The sequence below is a fragment of the Macrosteles quadrilineatus genome, unplaced genomic scaffold (assembly GCF_028750875.1).
Source record: "Macrosteles quadrilineatus isolate MER2022 unplaced genomic scaffold, UCM_ALF_1.0 Scaffold_2__2_contigs__length_208266976, whole genome shotgun sequence".
Taxonomy (NCBI): Eukaryota; Metazoa; Arthropoda; class Insecta; order Hemiptera; family Cicadellidae; genus Macrosteles; species Macrosteles quadrilineatus.
The window spans coordinates 115017429-115040946 of record NW_026542595.1 but is presented as its reverse complement, the minus strand read 5'-3'; the positions used below and the strand labels follow the sequence as shown (position 1 = coordinate 115040946).

Below are 23518 nucleotides of genomic sequence, written 5' to 3'. Positions count from 1 at the left end.
ACATCCAGGTGACATCCCAGCCCCAGCTTGGCGGGCATGTAACGAAATTCTCGCTGGGTGTTATTGCTCTACCCTGTTACTGGCCGTATGTTCGTTCTGGCTCGGCTGGGCTGTAACGTTATTATTCCAGCTTGGCGTTACTCTCTGCGGGTGGTTTATTCGTTCCAGTTTGGCCGTAATGTAACAAAATTCTCGCTGGGTGTTATTGCTCTACCATGTTACTGGCCGTGTTCGTTCTTTTCGGCCCGGATATACTGTAACTTAATTCTAGCATGGGTGTTACCTAGCTGGACGTTACGTTCCAGTTTTTCCATAATTATTGTTGGTGTTAATGTTGCCACACTATGTACAGTTCTCATGTACGTTAAACTCCAGCTGGAATGGAACGTTTTCTCACATTTTATTATTTTAAATAACTTTTGTTGACTTTTTGTTGCTTTCAGGACTTTGATCCTGACGGAACCGGTACAGGAGATCAATTCATAAGCCAATGAGCGCAGCGTTACAAAAATAACAGGGTTTTTCCGAGTAACGTGTTATCTTGATAACAGGTTACAATTTATCAACAATGTTATTTACCCTGTTACGTTAAATAACACCCATCTCTACATCCAACCAAATATAACTTTTTTCAGTGTTGTGGTTAAATTTTTAATTTCTCACTGGTGTGTATTTTTATTCCAGGGCGATAGGAAGAAGCTCAAATCTTACGCAGAACTCGGAGCCGGCTACGATGAAACTGATCCGTTCATCGATAACACGGATGCTGTAAGTATTGACACAAAGATAAAAACAGAGATATATCAGCTTTTTAAAAATTAAGTTGATTTTTGTCACGTATATTTACCGTTACATCTACTAATTTGATAAGTTTGTGTTTAGTGTCTCCACAGTATTTGCGGTAAAGGGAACTGGTTCGATCCTAGCTATATTCACAAAAGTTCGGCAAACTGTAGATTTGGTTGTACAAAGTGTAACAAAAATATTTCTAACTTAGTATTTCCTCACCACTACAAATTCGGAGGTTGCTTAGCTTTTTTGCAAATAACTTTTAAATGGTAAGGAAATTGACCATAGTGGAAATTGATATTCTGAAAGAGAATTAAATTTTCTAGTAAATAACTATCAAGCATTTCTTGAAAATACTCAATAAAGGCAGGCAAAAGTTGCTTCCAAATAAAAAATGTGTAAACCCCTATTTTCAATGTACTTATTTTTTTATTTTTACCATACTAAAGTCATTCAAAACTAACTTTCATAATAATTTGAATCTACACAAAATATTTAAGCTTTCCAACTACCCATTTATTATTAAAATTGGTGCAATAGAACTGTAGATTTGGTTGTACAAAGATTTTTAAAACTGAGTTGTTATTTAAGTAGATGATCCTCAGTATAATAGTAATTAAGTAATTTAACAAAGTTGTATAATTTCATAATACTCGCAGTAAACAATATTACATTCAGAAAGATAGTTTATTTCACTTGCTCAAACGGTTCAGACGGTGTTACAAAAATAATAGGGTATTCTCAATAACCTATTACCTTGGTAATAGGTGACACTTTTGTAACACTATTAATTATCCTCTTAAACAACGCTTATCCATGTTGCAGTACGACGAGACACTTCAGGAGGATCAGGAGACGGCATGGGGAGGCTACTACATCAACAGCGGACCTCTGGAACTCAAGAGGGTGGAAGTGTCGGACCAATCGGACGCGGACGAGGTTAAGAAACGAGGGCGAAAGGTAACGGAAAGTTATTCAATGATTACAGATTAGAGTTCTATTCCAAAAACACACAGTGTTGAAGCACGAGTATGAGTGAGAGATCAATGTTTTGCAGATTTAATCGTAATTCATCCCAATTATACAAGTTTTGCATTGATTCATCAGTAAATTTACCAACTTTTCAGAGATCGCTTCCGGTGATAGACGAAGAAGAAGACGAAGAGGAGGAGGACGATGAAGAGGACAAAGAGTGTGAAGAAGAAGAAGCAGAAAAGGAAGCCGATGAAAATGGGGAGGTAGAGGAGGCTAAACCAGTTTTTGAAAATGGTCCTCCAGAACCGAAGGTAAACCAAATGGCAAATTATCCAGTGCTTAAATAATACGAGTTTTGATAAAGGATTATATCGAGTTAAATAATGGCCGTGATTATAAGGGTTGGCAACCTTTCATTCTACAGGGTTCAAGCTGTAGTATCATTTTGTTGTAGACCAAAACTTCGACAATTATTAGGTAAGCTCTCATTGGCAAAAGGTATCGTCTGTAAAACATGGAATGATGGAATACAAATTCACTTTTGCAGTCACAGGAGATTAAGACTTGTTACTTGTTAATCCATTTTTTGTAATTAGGTGTCGGAGATCCCTTCGGCAAAAACCTCATCAAACAAACCAAACAAGCAATAGTACTCTACTAACCTAAGAAAAAGTTGCCATTTAATGTGATTACAATACTAGTAGTTATCCTTGAAATAGAGATTAACCAATTTTGATTCTTGACTCCTAAAAACTTTTGACAACGGTGATATCGAGCAATGGCGACGTACAATAGTCAAGGACTTTAGTTTCAATTATAATTAACTGATTTATGCTATGTTATTGTTTTAAAAACATTTGGCATTGATTTTTCAGAAAACAAAACTTGAAGAGGAGAGGCCTGAGCTTGAAAAGCCGCCTACTCCAAGCTACAACGGAGTGAGCGAACACCTCTCTGTGAAGAAGAAAAAGAAAAAGAGAATGGTCATCGAAGATGACACTGATGAGACTGGTAGCAAAAATAAAAAAGCCAAAACCGTAAAAGCTCTTCTGGAAGAGAAAAGGATACAAGAGCAACCAGTGAAAGCCCAAGGTAAAATTTTAATTGGTAATGGTCTTGCGAATTAATTTGTTTATGAATTATACTGTTGTTTTAAATAAGTTCTTTTAACCCTCAAGCAGGTTCTTGTGGAGTTTTCCTCCTTGCAGTTTTTGTTCAAATAAAATATGCATAATGGGTGTCGACAGTCGTGTCCGGCTCCATACTTCACGCACCTCATCCCAGGAATGCCCCTGAGCAATATTAACCTCCCAATTCCTCCTTATCTTGTTGTCAGTTGCAATTTTTTGTACCCATTAAAAACAATTTTCAGAAGAACCAAAGAGGCAGGTGGCAAGCGAGACCAGTATAGCCGAAGCAATTGAATCTGTCGTCAATGCTGGACACAATCACGACGAGAATTCCAACAGCTCAACCAGCTCACATTCTGGTAAGTCGTTGAATCTTAAACTCTTCGTTGGTGGTTGACTGACCTTCCCTCACTTACCAAGCTCGGGTTGAAAACAGTCACTTTGGGTTCTAATTCTACCCACTTGTGATGGTCTTATTTTAGTCAACATTGTCAGCTATTGTTTTTCTTGATTTTGCCGTCTTGTGTTTTATCTTGAAATGTAAAGCGTATTATTTTTGTTTGATTACTATACAGTTCTCGGTTTTGTTTTTTTATTGCGAGTATCCAGCAACTGGGTTTTGTTACTCTCTCTGCTGAGGACAAGACCAGATTTGTGAACATAGTGAAAACTTCTGGTCAAGAGATAGGACATTTTAGCAAAAATCACGTAACCATTTTACTTGCACGTAGTATTGTATGTACATAATTAATTATAGTTTACTGGCATAATATATGGTATCTACTGCATCTATGAATAACATTGTTTTACCATGATGTAATGTTCCAGCCCCAACAGGCTCATCGTCTGCGTCGGAAGACAGTCAAGACGGCAAGCCGAGCGCCTCACCCCCTCCACTACCTGAGAATCTGTTACCTGAGATAACAACGTTGGTGGAACAGATCAAGCAGACCGCTTCCACCACGGACAACACTCGGAAAACATTCCATCCAGACATCAACACATGTTTGATTAGGTTAGTCAAGTACAGATTTGATGCTAAAGATTCGCCTTGTTGAGTTGATAAGGTTGGATTTTGATTGTAATTTAGAAATAAGTAGTAAGAGTTGGTTAAGAGTCCAGGATTTAAATAGGAGAAGGGGTGGAGGTAATAGACTTTTAAATATAGATTATTAAAATAAGGATTAAAAATGCAATTTCACATTTGAGAGAAATTTGAGCGAATTCTTAGATGTAGAGAAGTCAAACAGAAGTTGAGAAGTGAAAGCAGACAAATTTAGAGAGGAGTAGGAGTAGATTCTGATATAAAGAGATATTCTGGGATTTAGAAAGAAGTAGTGGTAGATTCTGAGATAAAGATTCTGGGATTTAGAGAGAAGTAGGGGTAGATTCTGAGATATAGAGATCAATATTCTGGGATTTAGAGAGAAGTAGGGGTAGATTCTGAGACTCGCCTTTGGCTCGCTGGGGGCTCCGCCCCCAGGCCCCCTTTTTTGGTAGGGGGTTAATAGAAATGGGCCATGGCGCAAGACCTGCAATTGAGCCAAATTTCAGATCTTTAGCTATTTTAGAAGTGGGTAAAATTGATTTAGACCGATGGACCTGTAGAAATAACATTGGGGGGGGGGGATTCTATATTTCGTGGGGGAGGGAGTTATATTTGTAAAATGTCACTTTTCGGAAAGGGCGCAAGATCTACAATCATTCAAAATTTCAGATATCCAGTTAATCTAGAAATGTGTAAACGTGATTTAGACTTATGCACCTGTAAGAATAACATTGGGGGGATTTAATATTTGGGGGGGGGGGGGTTGTAAATACGATAGGGGGATAAAACCTTAAGTAAACCAGAGTAAATCTATAGCATGAACGGACCATGGGAACGGGGACTTATGGTGGTTTTTATGGGGTAAATGTTTTCTCCATAAGAATAACACGGGGCTCGTAAAAACTTTCAAATGTTGACATTAAACCTAAGTTTTGGGGGTTAAGGAGTTAAGTTACGAAAAAACACGTACCGTGTAAAATTTAAACTAAAGTAAGGAGAATACAAAGCAATAATAATATTTGCAAAAAGGAATGATTTAAGTATGAAAAAATAGCAAAAACCGGTAAAAAGTTGAAAGAAATTTACCAAATTTTGAAAGTAGGGAGTTTTTTGAACCCGAAAGAGTGTGATTTTCGGAAAACACCCATGAGGGTTTTGTAGAAAATTTAATTCCTGTTCCTGGATATACTTTCAAATCTTTTCTAGCTCTTACTGTTTTCGAGCTAAATCCGTTTGAAAAAAAAACGTGTTTTATCGTTTTCAGAGGTCCGCCATTTTGGATTTTTGGGGGGGTTAAAATTTGAAAATGGGACTTTTGAAAATTTCACCATTAGCTTATGATCCCTTACTACAATACCACCAAATTACAAGTCTCTAGCACATTTCTAAACGATTCATATGACCATACCAAAATCATTATATTTCAATCTTATTCTCCATAAGAATAACACGGGGCTCGTAAAAGTGGCAAAAAACCTTCAAATTTTGAGATTAAAATTAAGTTTTGGGGGTCAAGGAGTAAAGTGACGAAAAAACATGTAATGAGTAAAATTTAAAGTAAAGTAAGGAGAATACAAAGCAATAATAGTTTTAGAAAAAAAAAATTATTTAAGTATGAAAACATGGCGAAAACCGGTAAAAATGTAATAAAAATTTACCAAATTTTGAAAGTAGGGCGTTTTTTTGAAGCTGAAGGAGTGCGATTTTTGGAAAACGCTTATGAGGGTTTTGTATAAAATTTAATTCCTGTTCCTGGATATACTTTCAAATCTTTTCTAGCTCTTACCGTTTTCGAGCTATATCCCTTTGAAAAAAACGTGTTTTTTCGTTTTCAGAGGCCCGCCATTTTGGATTTTTGGGGTGGTTAAAATTTGAAAATGGGACTTTTGCAAATTCCACCGGTATTGTAAGACCTCACACTACAATACTACGCAAATTTGAAGTCTCTACCACGTTTCTAAGTTGTTCAGATGAGCTTACCAAAATCGGCAATTCTCAATGCTATTTCCCATAAGAATAACATGGGGGGGAAATTCGAAATTACGGGGGGGTTAAAATTTAAAAATGTTACTTTTTGGAATTTTATGGGTGGTTTGTGCACTAGACCTACAACCACCGAAAATTTCTAGCTCATCTAGAAGTGGTCTAGAATTTGTATACCTGAGTGAGTAACAATTGCGGCTGTATAGTATTTAGATATAGAGATAAATATTCTGGGATTTAGAGAGGAGAAGGGGTAGATTCTGAGATATAGTTACAAAGATTCTGAGATTTAGAGAAAAGTAGGGGTAGATTCTGAGATATAGATAAATATTCTGAGATTTAGAGAGGATTAGGCAAAGATTCAGAAATCTAGTTGTACAACCCAAAGTAGGTTTATGCTTTCAAATCTAGATACAAGTTGACTACGGAGTAGACTCCCAGATTTACAGAGAAGTAATAGAATTTCAGATGTTTTGTTGAACACTCACAACGGCTTCAGTTCGAGCAATCTCTGCTACACAAACTTTTTTTTCTTGCTTTCTACTAGCCATTAAAACAAGTCTGCCGCAGCTTAAAAGTAGTCAAGACTAATTAAAACCACATCAAAACAAACTTCTCTTTTCATGGTTTGAATTAACAGCTGTGTTGAGGCAAACAGAAAATAGAAATTACACCAGTTTAGTTTTGCACCATTGTTTTCACAAATTTTGTTAGCCTAAAATATAAAATAGTTACTAGTTTTTCTTACTGTTTATACTTTACAAAACCTTCTACTATTTTAACCTTAAATACCTCAGGTTGGAGTGGAAGACGAGAGAGTTCTCTGCGGCAAATCGCAACATGTTGTTCGCTCATCTCGCTCACCACATGCCGTGTACGAAGGACACTCTGATGAGACGGGCCAAGAAACTCTTCTTGGATAGAGAGGAAAGTCAAATAGACAACATCGTCTGCAAGTAAGTGTTGAAACATTCTCCTCGAGATTTGGTATGATCTGAAAATTTGATGCAGCCGCCCTTGAAGCATTGGCTTATAAGATGTTCCAACAGGGATCTTACCTTTGTTGGTACCTCGTATTATTAAATATTTGCTACTTTTAACATTGCTACAAATCATGATTTTTGTATTTTTAGGCTAAAAGCAACCATAGACGCCACCATGCCCACTATCCTTGAAAAGTACCAGAAAGACTGTCAGAAAATCGCAGAGGAAAAGTAAGTTTTAGAAATATTTTTTATAATTGTAAGTACAGCGCTGCGATTGGCATTTTGGACATTTGCGCTGTGTATGTGCATCTATTGGCAAGCCTGCACCAGAAATTCGGCAGAAATCGGCCGTGTTTAAATCCGGTTTCGAGCATTCAAAATGGTGCCGCCAATTGAGATTGCTGCCGACTGTGAAGTGCGTGTTGTAATTAGATTTTTAACTGCTAAAGGTGTGAAAGCCATTCAAATTCATCGAAAGATTAGTGAAGTGTATGGCAAGAACATTTTGAGTGACAGAATGGTACACAAGTGGGTAAGGGCATTTAAAGATGGTCCCACTGACGTTCATGATGAGCAACGCACTGGGTGGCGTCATTACTGTCACCAGTACCCAGTGCGTTGCTCATCATGAACGTCAGTGGGACCATCTTTAAATGCGTCACTAACGTAATAGGAATAGAAAAATGATCAAAAGTTGAAGTTTACAATTTAAATGTTTGTTAGTGTTCTATTTAAAACAATATTTAATGTCGCGTTTTCTCTTTTTATACATTCTGGTTTACATAACAAGCATATTTTCGATTGATTTTTTACCGTGCTGTAAAATCTTAAAGTTACAGAAGTCTTAAACATTTTTTTTTTCAAAATTTGTTCAAAATTAAAAGACAATGAGTAGAAACATATCCAAGTGTTTTTTATCAGATATATATTTATTACTTTCTTCCTGCTTGTCTATTATATTTGTAGCTGTCTTCTGGGTGTGGGTGTGAAGTATTAGTCTTTCTTGCTTATAACTGTGGTGTTTGTTTTTGTGTTGGTTAGCCCACATTTATATTGGGAGTTACAAAAGTCATATTGGTAAGGCTGACAAATAGATTTAGAAATAAAAATATTTGAATATTTTTATTACTGTCTGAGTTCAATGTTTTGTTCATTAATTGAAAGATTGACAATGCATTCCTTCACCTTTTGTAGGATTTAAAATGTATAACTGGATCAGATTTTGTTATAAATTGGATTTAGAAATAGTTGTTGGTTATAGAATAAAAAAAGAAACTATTCTTTGTTGAATAATTTAATGAAATTATAATCTTTTGTAAAAGTTATCAGAAGTAATGGAATGTTATGTTATTTAAAAGTTCAGTAGTAGTTTATTGTTCCACAAAATAAAATAACTTTGGAAGACTCTATTATTTACAAAGGAGCTAGTAGCTCTGAAAATTCTAGTTTTTAGTGTTTTTTTTTTTGCATTTTCATACATTTCTGTTAGTAGCTTAAGGTAAGATTAACATCCAGGGCCGCCCCAAGGGTAATAGACGCCCAGGGCGAGATTTAATTTTTCACCCCCTCCCCAAAAAGGTATATGGGGAGTTTGCGTCAATAGACCCAACGTCAAGTATATAGGTATCGAACGTTTTGCAAGTATTTTTTATAAACGTAACAACTACACTGAACTAAATTACTAAAAACATTGAATTTACGACTGAAAACGATCATCACGAAACGACCACGAGTTGAGTTTGAGGTTAGAAACAAGCAAGTATAATTGGGGAGTGTGGGCGAATACGCAGTATGTGTGTCTCGGACTCGCAGTATTGCCAACAAGTCACATGCTAGACGTAAAAGTAGTAATAGTATGAGTTGTATTTTAAATAACGGTATTTATTTTATGAATAAAACTAAAGCTATAAATTGCCTTTTTTAGAATAGTCATTGTCATTGATTACATGTACACGAGTTTCCCGTAAAATATTTGCTTGCAGTTAGCCGATAACGTTGTTAAATTTTTTACCTTCCAAAGAGTAAAAAAAGTTCCTCGGGGCGGCCCTGTAGACATCAAACCTATTCATTGCTGTATATATTTGATTATACATATTTTAAAACAAGTGCTTTAAGTTGATTTTTACATTTTCCAGGGGTATTCCTGCAAACGATAATACACCTGGAGGAGATAACCAAACTCCAAGCCCCGGTGATGCCAAAATGCCCAAGAGAAAATTCCCTTGGACTGACGAAACGAGGTGAAAAATTCAGCCCGTCTTTTAAAAATAAAATCTAAACAGAAAGGATTGTAAAGATTACTATCCTATAATTTAATGTACTAACTAAGGGTCTGCTGGCCAGCTTTTTTTACTTCAATAAAAAATTATATCAGTTCAAAGTAAGGTTGCTTTGGAAAGTTATATTTAAAAAATATTAATTTTTACACTATTGGTTAACATGTGGAACATAATATTCTACGATAAAGGTGGAATCATGAAGAATTAATTTAAATTTACAAACTAAATTCTCGTTGAATACATACCTGATTGGCTTCATTAATTTTAACAGGATTTTCATCTTCTTTGTTGTTTTGTATAATAGTAACTTTTACTTAATGTCAGTAGTAATAATTTAGAGTTATGTGAATTTATAAGTTATAGTATTTTTTTTATGACGACACCCCTATCCTTGTACGTTGAACTTTTTTAAGGTGTTATGAGTGAATAAAGAATTTTAATTTTAATTTTCAATCATGAATTTTTAACTGGACAATCTTCACAGAAGCTTCTGTAATCACGATGACATCGCTCTAAAATCAAGCCACTCGTGCATCTTAAATGCACTCGTGAGCTTGGTCCAATCTGATACTCTGTAGTCTGTACCAACTGTTGAAAATTTTCACAATAATTTTAAAATTGTAGTTTAAAACAAAATCTCAAATAAATATCCTAATAATTTCACTGTTTTGCAGAGGTTATCTTCTCAGCATCATCAAATGTAAGCAGAGGTGTTATAAGGTTTGCAAACCGAGGAAGAGCACCTGGGAAGATTATCTGAAGACATTCCTCCACTCTGCGATACGACCGCTGTGGCCGCCCGGCTGGATGAAAACCTCCGCATTGAACAAGGAGTTCTCTCGTTCACCCAGGTATGTGGACAAGAATCCTTCCTCACCACTCTCGATTTGTTTATCACATTTTAATTTTTTTTTAATCTACGTACTTTAAAAGGGGTAGTGAAGGAAGTTGTCTCTCACTATCCTCCCTCGCACCATTAATTAAATTAATCTACACTTGTGCTCTTAGTAGTGATGGGCGATACGGACGCGTATCGCGATACAGCGATACGATACGTATCAGAAAAAAATATCGTATCGCCGTATTGAATCGGGCGTCTGTGTCGCGATACGCGAATCGTATCGTCAAAAATATCGAAAATCGTTTCCCCCCTCCCCTACCTAACCTAGAAACGGCAAATTTATATTAATATATTAATATATTATTATAATTAAGTACCTGGGGACCAAGCTTTGCTCGAGGAAAATCATTAGTTTACTCTGAAAACAGTCTTAGTATTGCAGATACATTAATCCATTTCCACACTCCACACTGCTCGCCTTTACTACTTCCTTCACAACTCCCTACGTCTTGGACCTGTTTCCCTATCCTTCCGATAGCATTTTAGGATTGCAGATACATTAATGTAATTGCCACAGACAGTTCCCACACTCTGCACTACTAGTGCTAGATAGCACGTTAGTGGAAATGGACTGGACTGGGATGGGGCTGGTACATTATCAAGTAAAAACCAAAAATACAGACGTCAAAAACTCCTATTTCAAACTACACATCCACAGAGTACAGAAATACAGATTTTGCAGTTTGCTCGGCCTGCGGGGGCCTGCGCAAAAAAAGCTTAAAAATATCGTTTTGACATGAATCGTATCGCTCTATGTGCCGATATAAATACAAATATCGTTTTAGGCAATACGATACTTATCGTTTTTTAAATATCGTATCGAAATATCGTATCGTCCCTCGCGTATCGCGATATTCCGATACGATACAATACGTATCGCACATCACTAGCTCTTAGCCAGATTCCCCTCAGAGGATAGCTGTTACCGTAGATTTCATGGTAAGATCTAAGTCCAAGAATTTACTTTACAGATTCCCTTATAAGAAACTAGCTATACTACGGACACAATATTTATGCGTTTGAAGGGAACTTCCCCCACCTGGTTTTCTGCTTAATGTTTGTTACATCTGATTGACGTTTGGACAAATCTCAGCTGTTGAGCTATGTTTTAATGGTACGATTAAGACGTGGGGGGGATAGATTTCTTCCTTTAAAACCGCCTAAATTTTGTGAACAGAGTATAATACTGTTGTGTTCATTGTGAGATGTTAGTCCGATAATACTTGTACTTTTAAGGTCCTGCAAGCCAAAAAACATTAGCCTTTCAAAGTCTCATGCAAGATGTGCAATAATTAACAGATTTTGATTAAGTTTGTTTTTGTCATTCTTATAGTGTGTTTGTCTAGCAGAAATTTCTAAATGAATTTGATTTTCCTGTTCTTAACGTATATGAAAAATACATAAATCAATATACGGCTTTAGAAGTGTCAAGATATTTCTGAACTTTTACGCTATTTACATTTTTAATTTGGTTGATTTGTTTGTAAACTTATTATCTCTGTTAAAGATAATAATGTGATCAAAAAGACTTTACTTTGCATGTTATAATAAAGAAAACTGACTCTTTGTATCTTGAGACTACAGGACAATTTCAAAATTACTTAAATAACATGTTAGCTGAAAGTTTATTTTCACACCCCAGTGTCATTTTACAAGGGGCAAGAGGTCAACGTGAGGATAAAGTTGTTGTGGGTATGTGCCGGGAATTGAACCCGTCCCTTCCGCACCAAAGTCCGAGACGCAAACCACTAGGCTAAGACACGCAAAAAAATTATTACTGCACATTTTTAAAGGTCTGTGTAAATTTTCAATCTAATCGCTCATCCTTATTTTATTTTTTTAAGTACACAACAATATTAATGTACACCCAACTTTTGCAGGATAACATTAAAAAGAAGTATACCTTTCGGTTTTGGATACAAACCTTGGAATGTCATGATGAAAAAGGTTTCATGCTTAACTCAAGATCTAAGAAATCCTGTTGTCATTGTTGAAAAATTGGTTTGTAATTAAAGCTGAACTGTCTAACATGGTGGATCATTTAATACTAGAAATGTGTTATTCAAGTTAATTTATAGCTGTTTTAGCTGCCTTGTTAAAACATAACAAAAATAATAATTTAAACCCTTCTTATTTTAAAATATATAATTGTCCCTTTGAAATATTGTGTATGATAAATTTATTGTTTAGCTCCAACATTTCAACTCATGTAGTCAGAAGTTTCTTCATTTTTATTCATCAGTCAAGTCTACTAGGGGTTTGTTTTTAAATCACTGTCTATTCTGCAGGTTCTCTCTTTATTTTGTTTTGTCTGGTAAAGTATTTTGATGTAATCTCTTAATTGCTCTCTATCTTTTATGTTTGTCTCTTTTTCCTCCATTTTCCCTTTCTTTCCCTTCTCCATTTCCGTTCTTTCCCTCCTTCTTCATTCCAAACCTCTTCTCTCTACTCTCTTCAAAACTTGTATTCTTCTTGAACACCTTCCTATTCTGTATTGTTATTTACAATGATTAATCTTTTCAGTAAATCCAAAAGCTCTTCCCATCACCTCGGCAAGGTGGATTTGTCTCGAACACCGAGTAATGCTTCTTCTTCTACCAACAACGGCTTGGTGAACGCCACCCCATGTGGAGACAGTTCACAGAGCTCAACCCCGCTTGCTGCAAAGGCCGGAGCCGATCCGATAAATCTTCTTTCGAAAATCACCTCTTCGTTCACCCCTACGAGCCATAAGAAATCTCCTCACCCGATTGAAAAACCCGAGTTCTCGATGGATTGTCTTCTCAAAAGGACTAGCGAAAGCATTCCCGACTACAACACCACCTTGATAGATTTGATGAAGAATGATACTTCACTCGTTAACGGTTTATCACTGCCTTTAAATGTAAATAATCAAAATAAGAACGATAAGATTCTAGACTTGTCAAGTGTGAGTGTGAGTTCGAGCAATGTTACAACGAGTGTTATTCAGAGCACGAGTGAAAGGACAGGTGACTCGAGTGTAAGAGTGAGCGCTTCGGAGAAAGCTTTTAATCATACTTCACCTAGCGGGAAAGAGGTAAGGATACAGTACTTGAGGTATTATAGCTCTTTAAAGTTATGGTTCATCAAGGGTGTTTGAAATTTACATTAAAAACGTTTTAATTTTGAAGAAATATAATTTGACTTCCTTTTTTTATTTAAATTTTTTGGAAGAACGTAGGGCCTAGATGTATTTTGTCATCCATCTATGGCACTAACGTACTTCGCTTTACGATGAAAGTTCCAGAACTTGGGACTAAAGTTTTATGTTTTTTCAAGCACCCATAAAAGGTAATGCCCAAAGCATGTTTCTTCATAGAAGATTTTAGAATTTCCATTATTTATTTAAATAATTGAATGCAATTTGATTTACCCAACAGGATACCTGTTTGAATCAACTATAGTAATTCTCCATTTTTCCTGAATCATAGTTATTGCATTTTTAGCTATTACAGCTGTGCATGCGTTTTGTTTTGTAATTTTTGTTTTTTCGTTTAGGCCATGTCTCATGTGCCGTTAAATCGTAAACAAAGACTGCTACAGAGTCCTGAATACAACAGGAACTGTGAATCTTACGATTCAGTAATTAAACAGACTGATACGAGATACCAGTCGCAAGGAACTGAGAAGGTAGGATGTATCTACTGTCTCGCTTCACTGTTCTTGTTTCTCTCTTTCCCGCACTCTTGTTGTAGGAGTAGTCTTCATTGTACCCTTGTTCTGTAGATTCTATTTTGTTGCTATTTGTGTATTAGACCAGTTAGCTTTAAACTCACCGTAGCCAACATTTAATGTGATTGCACACATACTATTACATTCCGGTTATTCCTGGGTTTAGGATTCGTAATCCTTTGTATCCCTGTCCATCATATGTTTCAATCCTATCTTTTCCACATCCCTTTTTATCTCACATCCATTTTCTGGTTTGGACATTAACTAGTCTTCCCCAATTTTTTACCCCTTCGTAGATTCTCTCCGTCATCTGTCATTTTATAACCGAAACCAGCATGATTGGACTATGTGAACGGGTTTTTTATGGGGCAAAAATGGGTTTATCCCATTTTTACACCCAAAATATGAAATTTTGCAATTTATCTGTAAATAATTTTGTAGAGCCTAAAAAAACAAGTAATTTTGTGTATCGGAGTTCTTGTACAATAAATAGTTACTGAGAAAATTTTTTAAAATCCCTAAATTTAATATTCCATATTTTTCTTATGGAGAATAAACTGTTGTCGTTTGCTTGTTCATGTATATATATTGATCAAGTTTGACAAATTTATTTATTTCATATTAAGCTATTAACATTTAACTAAAAAAGACACTATTACCTTCCCTGTGGCAGCAAGTCTAAGTACTCATTGAACGTAATGTTAGTAAAATAAAAAATAAATCAAACAAAAATCATATCTAGCAAATCATATCTGCAGTGGGGGTGGTTTCATTTGATTTTTTATGGAATTGTCTTGTAAACTGACTCGTCTGGTGTCACAGAGCAAGTGCAACAGTGGCGGGGCTGTAGCAGTGAGTGAGAAGCCCCCGCCGAGAGAGAGAGACACAGACAAAGAGACTACGACGGCTACGGACATCTTGAGTCAGATCATCAGCGAGTCTCTGATGTCACCTCCGCAAGTTCCATACAACCAACCTCCTGTGAAGGTGAGTCTATTGCTACGTGCTGCAACTACGAGGAATTAGCTTTTAAATTTATTGTTTATAGGAGCCACAAGGATGTCGGTTGTGTAGTAAAAGTCTCTGTAACACAATAGAGTTTCGCTAATCCGAACGTCCGTCTTTTAACACTTAGGGATAAAAGCCACTTTTATTGGGGTTGTTAGCCAAATGGTGTAGTGACTCAGACTTTAGTGCGGGAAGGATAGGTTCGATTCCCGGCATATCAACAACACCGGTTTGGACCGCTTGCTCTAAATGCGTTGAATACTTCCTCCTGCAAAAATGCCACCGGCGTGGACAACAAAAATAGGTTACTGTATTTAAATTCAAACATAGCTATTTTCTTAAATACCAATCAGGATTTAGAAAAAAATTAGAAAACCAGGAATTGTACGTTAGTTTTGAAGTCCAGGAAAAGTCTATATGAATTTTGTATGGAATCAGGAAATTTGGACCAGCCTATGGTCAAACATTCATTGGTACTATTGATCCTCATTTAAGTTTGTCGTAGCAAGAAGAAGGTGATAGCCGGAAAAGGTGACGATGTAGCAAACGTGTTAGACAATGAAGGTGTTTCCGTGACTGCGGGTACTGTGTTTAAGGTTTTAATGTTTATTTTTAATTTTGTTAAGAATTTTCTCTGCTGACCACATAACTTGTTAAAGTGGTTAGTTGGTCTCAAATAAGAAGATTGTTTTTACTTTGTAATTTTAATGGAAATAAACTCAATTCATTTATTTATATGACAGAATTCTATGACTTTGTCAGTCTTCAGGATTAAAGAATTTAGAAAGGTCACCCTGCTAATGTTCCTCAAGATATTTTGTTTGACTATTTAATTGTTTTTATTTTAATGCAGCCCAAGGAAGAAGTGAAGAACCAAGGAGTCCTTAAGGACCAGGAGTTGTTGTACGACGTCATGCAGGATTTGAAAGAGCTTAATCACCTTAGTAGTGGCGGAAGGGACACCAAGGTAAAAGAATTACAGTGTAGTGACACAAGGGTAAAAGATTTATAGTGTAAATACAGCCTAGCAAAGAAATGCTACTTTAAAATATACCAAACTAGAGACATAAAAGATTTCAAGTGAGAACCAGGTCATAGATTTCCGTTTTTATGAACACTTTTTTTAATAAAATACGCAGCATATCAACTTTTGTTTTTAATATTGTTACCTTATTTGCTATTGTCATAACTAAACTAATCTATCTTACCTCATCTGTTACGGCACACTAGCACAGTGTGTTATACTTCTTGAAAAGACCTTGATATTCAAAACCATCGATATTTTATCGTGTTGTAACATTTACATCGAAGGTAGGTTCTCTGCAGAACTGAACCTTAATTTTTACATCCAGACTTCATATATTTATATTAACTTTGAAATATTCATAGTCATCTACGACTACTGATTGCATCGGTGCAAAAAGGTTAGTAACCTAGTGACTTGGAACTAATTTTGTTTCCAACACTGTACTACTACTTTATAAAACCAAGTGATTTTTTACAGAGCACCAGTTTTACCGGAGCTTCGTGGTCTTACCCTGCCAAATCTTTGGACACTCCCAAAACTACTCCGTACCACGCAGAGTATCTCAACTATCTACAACACTCAGGGACTCCTAAAGACACTCACGCCACACCTCCCTCGCCCCAGTTGCCTTACTCTAGGCATAATACCAGGTGTGTGTTACCTTCAGCCAAGTTCTACTTTTATGATCACTACATTTTGGAAATAGCATGCTGGGTTCATTATCTGTTCACTTTTAGGAAGACCCGAAGTAAACATAATTGCAATCCAAGACATACAAATATTAAAACTAGCTCATTCCTGTTATCCCCACAATAGCTGAGAACACATCAGCTACCAATGCATTAAACACTCAGAGTAGCTGAGTGTGTATCGGGCTTGCCTAGTAATCAAAAGGATGCCGGAGCGAGCTGACTTAGTGGTAGAGAGAGGGACTTCAGTCCCTGAGGTCCTGCGTTCAAATCCCACCAAATCGCAAATGATTTCATCTATGTAATTACACCGTAACCCCTTGGTTTTGCCTGAAGTAACAAAAAGGATCCTAGCCTAAACCATCCTAGTGTCCTAGGACAAAAAAATATACAATTTTGTATTTATTCAAAACAAAAGTAATTATACATGATTGAGGCCCAAGATAAATATTTTCTAATCATACTCACTATCATAAGTAATTTGATATTTCAAAGAGGTTTTAGTCAGTAGTTTTAATTGGAAACTTTTTGTTTCAGCCCCTACGATAACTCGGCATATGTAAATGAAGTTAGTAAATCCTTGTACAGTCACCCGTCTCATAGGAGTAATCAGGTAAAATATTGATCATTTAGCAAATAGATTTGTGTTCAGTTCCGTTACGGTTATTCCTCGGTTGGGTACACTTCCTCTTCCTCCATATTCTTGTCGTCTCATTTTTTCTCACCATTCCTCATCCATCCATCTTCTTTTTTTATCTTTGTCTCCTCCCCTTTATCGTAACTACGTTTTGCTAGAAATTCTCTCGAAACCCTTTGGCATACTTGGGCACATTTCCGTCCTGGGACATTGCTACTAGTTGGACATTATTCCGAGGGATCCAAGCATTGGTCGGGTCAATAATTTTTTTCTGTCCATCTGCAATAGTTATTGCCTGTATTTTTTATTTCTTTGGATGCCTAACCTGTTTTTGAAAAAATTTTTGTAAACAAGTGAGAGTTTGAGGTTATATTTAGTTGTATGCTGCTACGGTCTTGTTTACGATCGGTCGAAATAGTCTGTATATACAGGGTGGCCGAAAAGTCCCTTTACACAATATTGCAGTATGTATTACACTGTTATAAACACGACTCATCAGCAAATATTCGTACGTGAGCAGTAAGGCAACTAGTGGGGGGAGAGAATGAAGCCTCACTCTCTCTTCCCAACCACTGCCTCGGCCCAAGGATGTGGCGACACCCAGTAGAGAGTAAAGGCGGCGTTTACATAAGTCACCCCAGAAATGCTGAAACGAATGAGCCAATGAACTCGGAGTCGAGTCGAGCTTTGCCGAGACAATGGAGGCATGCATGACGGATGTTTTGGACTAAAAATTATGTTCACTTTGTGTAGTCAACAATAAATTTCTGATTAAAATAGATTTTTATGGTTTTAATTAACACCAATTGAATGTATTTTTAGTGTAAAGGGACTCTGTAGATGATTGTGAATTGTCTTTCTAAGGAGGAAGTTGATAATTTAAGACATAATATTTTTGAATAAGGAGATTATAGTCATTTTTGTGAGTCATTAAAGGGAGGAAAGATTAATTCCTGTGTGTAATCAGATAGTGCTAGTTCACCAAATAGATTCACCAGATAGTGTTCAGTATGCCAATGGGTTAACTCATAAGCCCAAACCATCTTGATGTTGCTTTTTCTACTTTCTCTCTTTCTTTTAAGTTCATCTTCCATCCACTACTCTTCTGATTTTCCCCCTAACACTAGTCCACCCTTTTTTACATGCAATAGCCCTTAAACAATACATTTCTCCAGTATCTGCTCAATTCTATTTCATGTACAATAGCAAGCTAGTCTAGTGATAGTGCTCGGGACCTGGGTCCACGAGGTCCTGGGTTCAAATCCCACCAATTACTTATGATTTCATCTAAGAGATTTCTTTGACCCTAGGGCCTAGCCTGAAATAATGTACGACACTTTTGGGGCCAAAGCCTACGTCCTAGGATGTAGAGGTGGAACAAAAAAGTTGCTTTGTTTTTTACCTTCTACGTATCTAAATAAAAAGTCTTAGCCATGTTAAATATGTTCCAAAATCATAAATTTTTGTATTTATTGTAATTTCTTTATTAAAAGCTAATTCATAACAATAAAACTTTAAAGTCAATGGTTATACTTTATTTGGATCGTAACAAATAAGTTCTCATGTACAGTAATTTATGGAACAAACGCTCAACCAATCAATTATAAACTAATAATTTAACATAGTTTCTTTTGATTTTTAACTTATTTATTTTTTATTTCCAGAGCTTACCCTCACTACCTTCAACGCCCACTAACAAATCATCACATATGAACCAGATGAAGAACCATCCGAACACAGGCATTTCAACAGGTGAGATGTAACAATTGTTTGTCGGTGTAACGTATGTGGCAAAATATTGAAATAACATGTAATGTAACTGAATATAATTAAGATGGGTGTGTTATCGTTGGGGAATCTTTGGCTGCATGTGAGGATAGTATTGAATCATTGTCTATGTTTTATTAGTTGTCTTCTAAAATTCTGTTGGGTTAAATCCAGGTTTTTTGTTCACATTTTGCAGACAATTAGTGGACTTACTTAGAGGAGTTAGTATTGTTTTTGCCTACTGTAAAAACATTATACAGGTTAACTCTGTAAAGATGATCCGAATTGAAGAAACAGCTGGCATATTACATATATCAAATGAGTAGATCACCCTGTATTAACTATTCTACTATTAGGTTCTCGGAAAAACAACCTTTGCCACAGAGAAGTAAGATACAGATGAAACATTCAATGGTACACTTAAGTGGTGTCTAGTACTAGTCGCTGGTGTCTAGGGGAATGACCCCCTCCCTTGCCCTTGGAGGAAGACCCTGTGCTCTGTGCAATAGGAATTTCAATTTGCAATAGGAATACTTGTCACTTAAGTATATTTATAGCACAACATACTAAAGTTGAAAGTGCATGGTCATCCCATGAGCAAGTTTTCTCTGAACCTTACTCATCTGTGCTTATACCAAGGATGGATTAACCTAACCTGAAAAATGGTTCATTGTTTACAACTCGACAACTAACAGTTACAGTATGAAATTGGCTCCAAAATTAGTTTTAGCATAAAACCAAGTTCCTGTGTCTTAAAATCATATTGAAATTGTATAGGCTTATATGGTTTCAACATAGTTTTCAGCCAATTACATTCATCATAGTGTAGATCAACTCCTTGTCAAATAATAAGCCCAGTTTAGTAATTTGAACATTGAATTTCCTTACAGGATGTATGATTGCAAATCATGTCTAATTAGTTTGAGGTTAGGTTGGTCATTTGCATCATGATATAGTTTTAAATCAGGTCTGTACATGTGGCATTTGCTGAGCGCCGAGCAAGTACTTGACAAATCTTATGAGTCTGAAGTGGTGTTTGTTTACTTGTCATTTGTCAAATCTCTTGCTGACGAATATCCGCTCGGAAAGTGACAATGCGTGGGCTCCTTTGCTCTGAATTCGACAAATCATTTGCCGCTAGTCAAGTATTTGGTACTCAACAAATGCCACATGCACAGATTTCGACCATCACATTTTGACCATGTTGTGGCGTTTCACGGTCTGAAATCCAATCCTCAGGCGAGGAAATACCTTACAGATTAGTAAACAAACCTAGCTAAAGCTGAAAATAAAAAATTACCACACATTTAAGTAGCCTATAGTAGTTAATTAAATAAAAAAAACCTTAACCCTTACATAAATATATAATTTTTGAAACAAGTTCATTTTGTTCTCTTTTGTCTGTTACTTCTGTAGACTATTATATTTTTAGTGTGTTTTTAATTTTCCAGCTTTGGTTAGGTTTGTATACTATTATTTGTATGCTTTAGGTATACTTTTAGGAAACTAATCCTGAAAAGCTGTGAAAATTACTAATCATGATAAAAAATATCCACAATTATTCCTAAAACAAAATGATCTTGAAACAAAGCAATCCAAGTGCTGATCCAAGTGAAGTTCGACCTAACCTTGTGTACTCGTGTATGTGGGGTACTAACATGCGGGTGTGTTCAGGCTTACCACATAGGTTTATGGGACAGATGGACTACAACAGTGACGATCCTCATCTAATGGGTTTGGCGTCCAGTTTGCAGTACGGCCTGAGTAACTGGCAATACCCAGGTATGGCATGTCTAGTTTGTACTCGTTGGGAAACTACCTAACGTCTCCTTTACTAACTGTCTCTATTTTGCATGGACACAATACTCCTTTTTCAGTGGAAAACAGATTTAGTCTGGAAAACAGCTGTTTGCCGCCTGCTTAGTCAAATAAGATTTCATTATGTGGTGACAAATAGTCAAAGGTGCTGCTGTATGGTGATGAATTTTGTCAGACATAAGCGTATTGTAACTACCTATTATTAATTAGCCTATTGCAAGCCTCATATATTCCTTAACTTAAATGTACAAATATTTGTTTGGTATTTAAATGCAATTCAGAGGCTAAAATTCGACAAAATACCACCCTCTGTCAAAGTCATTATTCAACACCGTGTAGATACAAAAATACATCCTTAGATGAAGAAATTGGATTTAGAACCCCAAAGGTGCAAAAAAAAACTTTAGTTTAAATTATAAAGGGTGTGCATGGGTTATGTTGCGTGTTGGTAGTCTAGTAGTCAACCCTCCGGTACGAAAACGACTGGTTCGATCCCCTTCATATCCATAAACATTTGAGAGTTAGGATCTCAAAGCATTTTAGTATTTCCTCTTACAAAGTGATGCATGCATTAAACCAAAATTGGCGTTGAAAAGTGATATTATTTTCTGGTCATTTGAAATGGGGACACCACCTAGGTGGGTATTTCAACCCAAATATGAGTGAATGACGAGAGTTTCAGTTCGCTCTCCATATTTGTACAGCAGTGTAGAGACATTAATATTTTGTAAAGATAAGACTGATATGTTTTTCCTACATTATTTTAATCTTTTTTATTTCCAGGAAGTGAATCGCAGTCGCAGTCTCACCAGTGAATCCAAGATTAACCAGCTGTTAACAGACACAGATTATATTCTTTTATAGAGAATTAAGATTTACCATTTAGAAATTTATATAAAACTATAGTATTATTATATTCTCAACAGAGCAGGCCAAACAGTTTCGTTCTCCCAAATTTGGATCAGAAAGTAATTGGTAGACTCAGTTGTACCGATTTATGTGTAATTCAAGAATGGCAGACCTGCAAGTCAAGTTTTATTATGCTTTAAAGATAGTATGCAGTTATGTAAAATTGGAAAAAAAATTGTGAGTGAAAATAAAAGTGATAGGCTAGTCATTGTTGATTTTGTGGATGTTTATGAAATGTCTCTTTAGTAAGCTAGTCTTCATGCTAAAACTTTTTTCATATTTATAAAAAAATGCAAAAGAATGTTTTGAAAACTACATTTTTTTGTATTGGGTGTACTTTTTATTGTAGGAAAAAAAGTAACTAAAACTGTTTTCTGTCTTCTTTGAATGACTAAATTATTCATTGAATAATGTTTTTTAGGCTTGAATTCAAGTGGGAACCGTGTTAGAATAAAAACTCATCGAAGCTGAGATTTTTTTAAACAAGCTGAAAGTAATGAATTCTGAATACTGATGCAACTGAATCATACAATAAGAGTCTACCAATATTTTCCCCTTCTTGTTTACTTAGTAAACAGAATTCGTGAAAAATATAACTGCTTTATTAAAGTTAAGTTTTGAATTTAAAACACTGATTTGAGTCATTGTGGTCACGTCTTTATTGTCTCGTCTGTTTTTGTTCTGTAGCAACAATTTTTTACAATTTATTTATTATTAATATTCTTATATTGTGTTTCCATTGTATTTTTATCGCCTGTGGACATGGCCTGTGTAGATGTAATTTATTTGATTTATTTATTGCATTTTATTTATTATATTTAACTGTTTGTATTTAAATCATCTACGAGGTTTGTTTCTGATTTGTAACGTGACGATGAAAAAATGTTAACAAAAACATAAAAATTCAATGCATTTTGTAGAAAATTCGTTTAATTTTGTATTTGGTAAAATATTATTAGTATATAAAAGTTCCTTTGCAGTGTTAGATTATCAGACCAATATCGTTTTTAATTATGTAAGATCGTGTTTTCCTTTTAAAAATCAACACTGTTTAGAATTTTGAGCAAAAGAACTGTTTGGAATATAATAAAATCATTAAGACTGTAGGTTAATAGGTTTGTATATTATATGTTGTGTATTTTGTGTTGTAAAGTAAATGTTTATTTCCCTGTTTTAGATTTTGTATTTGAAAACCAAGAAATATAGAAACATTAATAAGATGTTTTTTATTTATTTATTTTAGCTCCCCCTTGCATATTTAGAATTTAAGCAAAATGTATTTTAAAAGGTGCAAAAACAGAAAATAAACTTAAGTTCAAAAAGCTAAAAAAAATATAAAACTAGCCTTGTTTAAAGTAATTTCCAAATGTAAAACACAAGTTAAAGAATATTTCAACATAATTCATACTTTTTTAATTCAGAAACGTATAATTTTTAAGCTGGATTTTAACAGACTGCAGCCAGAGTATTTTTCTTCAATTATTGAAGTCTTTGAAACTCCTTATCCTGAACAAATTAATTGAGATGGGGACTCAAATAAGGGGCATTTCAATAGAATTGTGAATAGAAGATGAGTGTAAATACTTAATATTATGATATAAAATTAAATTTACGCCACACTACATTATTTTGACGAACTTCCCACCCAAGGATTTAGTCCAGAAAACAGCTGTTTGCCGCCAGCTTATTCAAATGGGGTTTCATTGCGTACTACTGTGCTGCAATGAGTTTTGCCGGACACCAATCAGCTGATTATACTATATTTAGGTGACAATGAATGGTTATAAACAAAAACATAACCTCTCTTAGAGGTTATGACTAGTGATTTTTAGTCCTTTAGTTGGTGAAAATATATTAGGATTTGTACAGATTTAGTAGT

The 23518-nt window shown here is 35.5% G+C and overlaps 1 protein-coding gene across 4 annotated transcripts in view; it reads left to right on the top strand.

Annotated features, from left to right (window-relative positions):
- The window catches only part of LOC128987245 (ubinuclein-2-like), a 28507-nt gene extending 5648 nt beyond the window's left edge, over positions 1 to 22859 (top strand). For 2 of the 4 annotated variants that reach the window (XM_054407998.1, XM_054408000.1), the window contains exons 3-21: positions 685 to 768; positions 1615 to 1749; positions 1917 to 2075; positions 2640 to 2856; positions 3137 to 3253; positions 3723 to 3909; positions 6723 to 6881; positions 7059 to 7139; positions 9047 to 9151; positions 9865 to 10041; positions 12615 to 13149; positions 13611 to 13742; positions 14607 to 14771; positions 15646 to 15759; positions 16297 to 16469; positions 17046 to 17121; positions 18810 to 18897; positions 20587 to 20694; positions 21514 to 22859. In XM_054407998.1, the coding sequence (XP_054263973.1) occupies positions 685 to 768; positions 1615 to 1749; positions 1917 to 2075; positions 2640 to 2856; positions 3137 to 3253; positions 3723 to 3909; positions 6723 to 6881; positions 7059 to 7139; positions 9047 to 9151; positions 9865 to 10041; positions 12615 to 13149; positions 13611 to 13742; positions 14607 to 14771; positions 15646 to 15759; positions 16297 to 16469; positions 17046 to 17121; positions 18810 to 18897; positions 20587 to 20694; positions 21514 to 21545 (2844 nt within the window). In that variant the 3' untranslated portion in view covers positions 21546 to 22859. The remainder of the gene's footprint in view (positions 1 to 684; positions 769 to 1614; positions 1750 to 1916; positions 2076 to 2639; positions 2857 to 3136; positions 3254 to 3722; positions 3910 to 6722; positions 6882 to 7058; positions 7140 to 9046; positions 9152 to 9864; positions 10042 to 12614; positions 13150 to 13610; positions 13743 to 14606; positions 14772 to 15645; positions 15760 to 16296; positions 16470 to 17045; positions 17122 to 18809; positions 18898 to 20586; positions 20695 to 21513) is intronic. The other 2 variants (XM_054408001.1, XM_054407999.1) reach the window with 2 other exon arrangements.
- Positions 22860 to 23518: the final 659 nt, after the last annotated feature.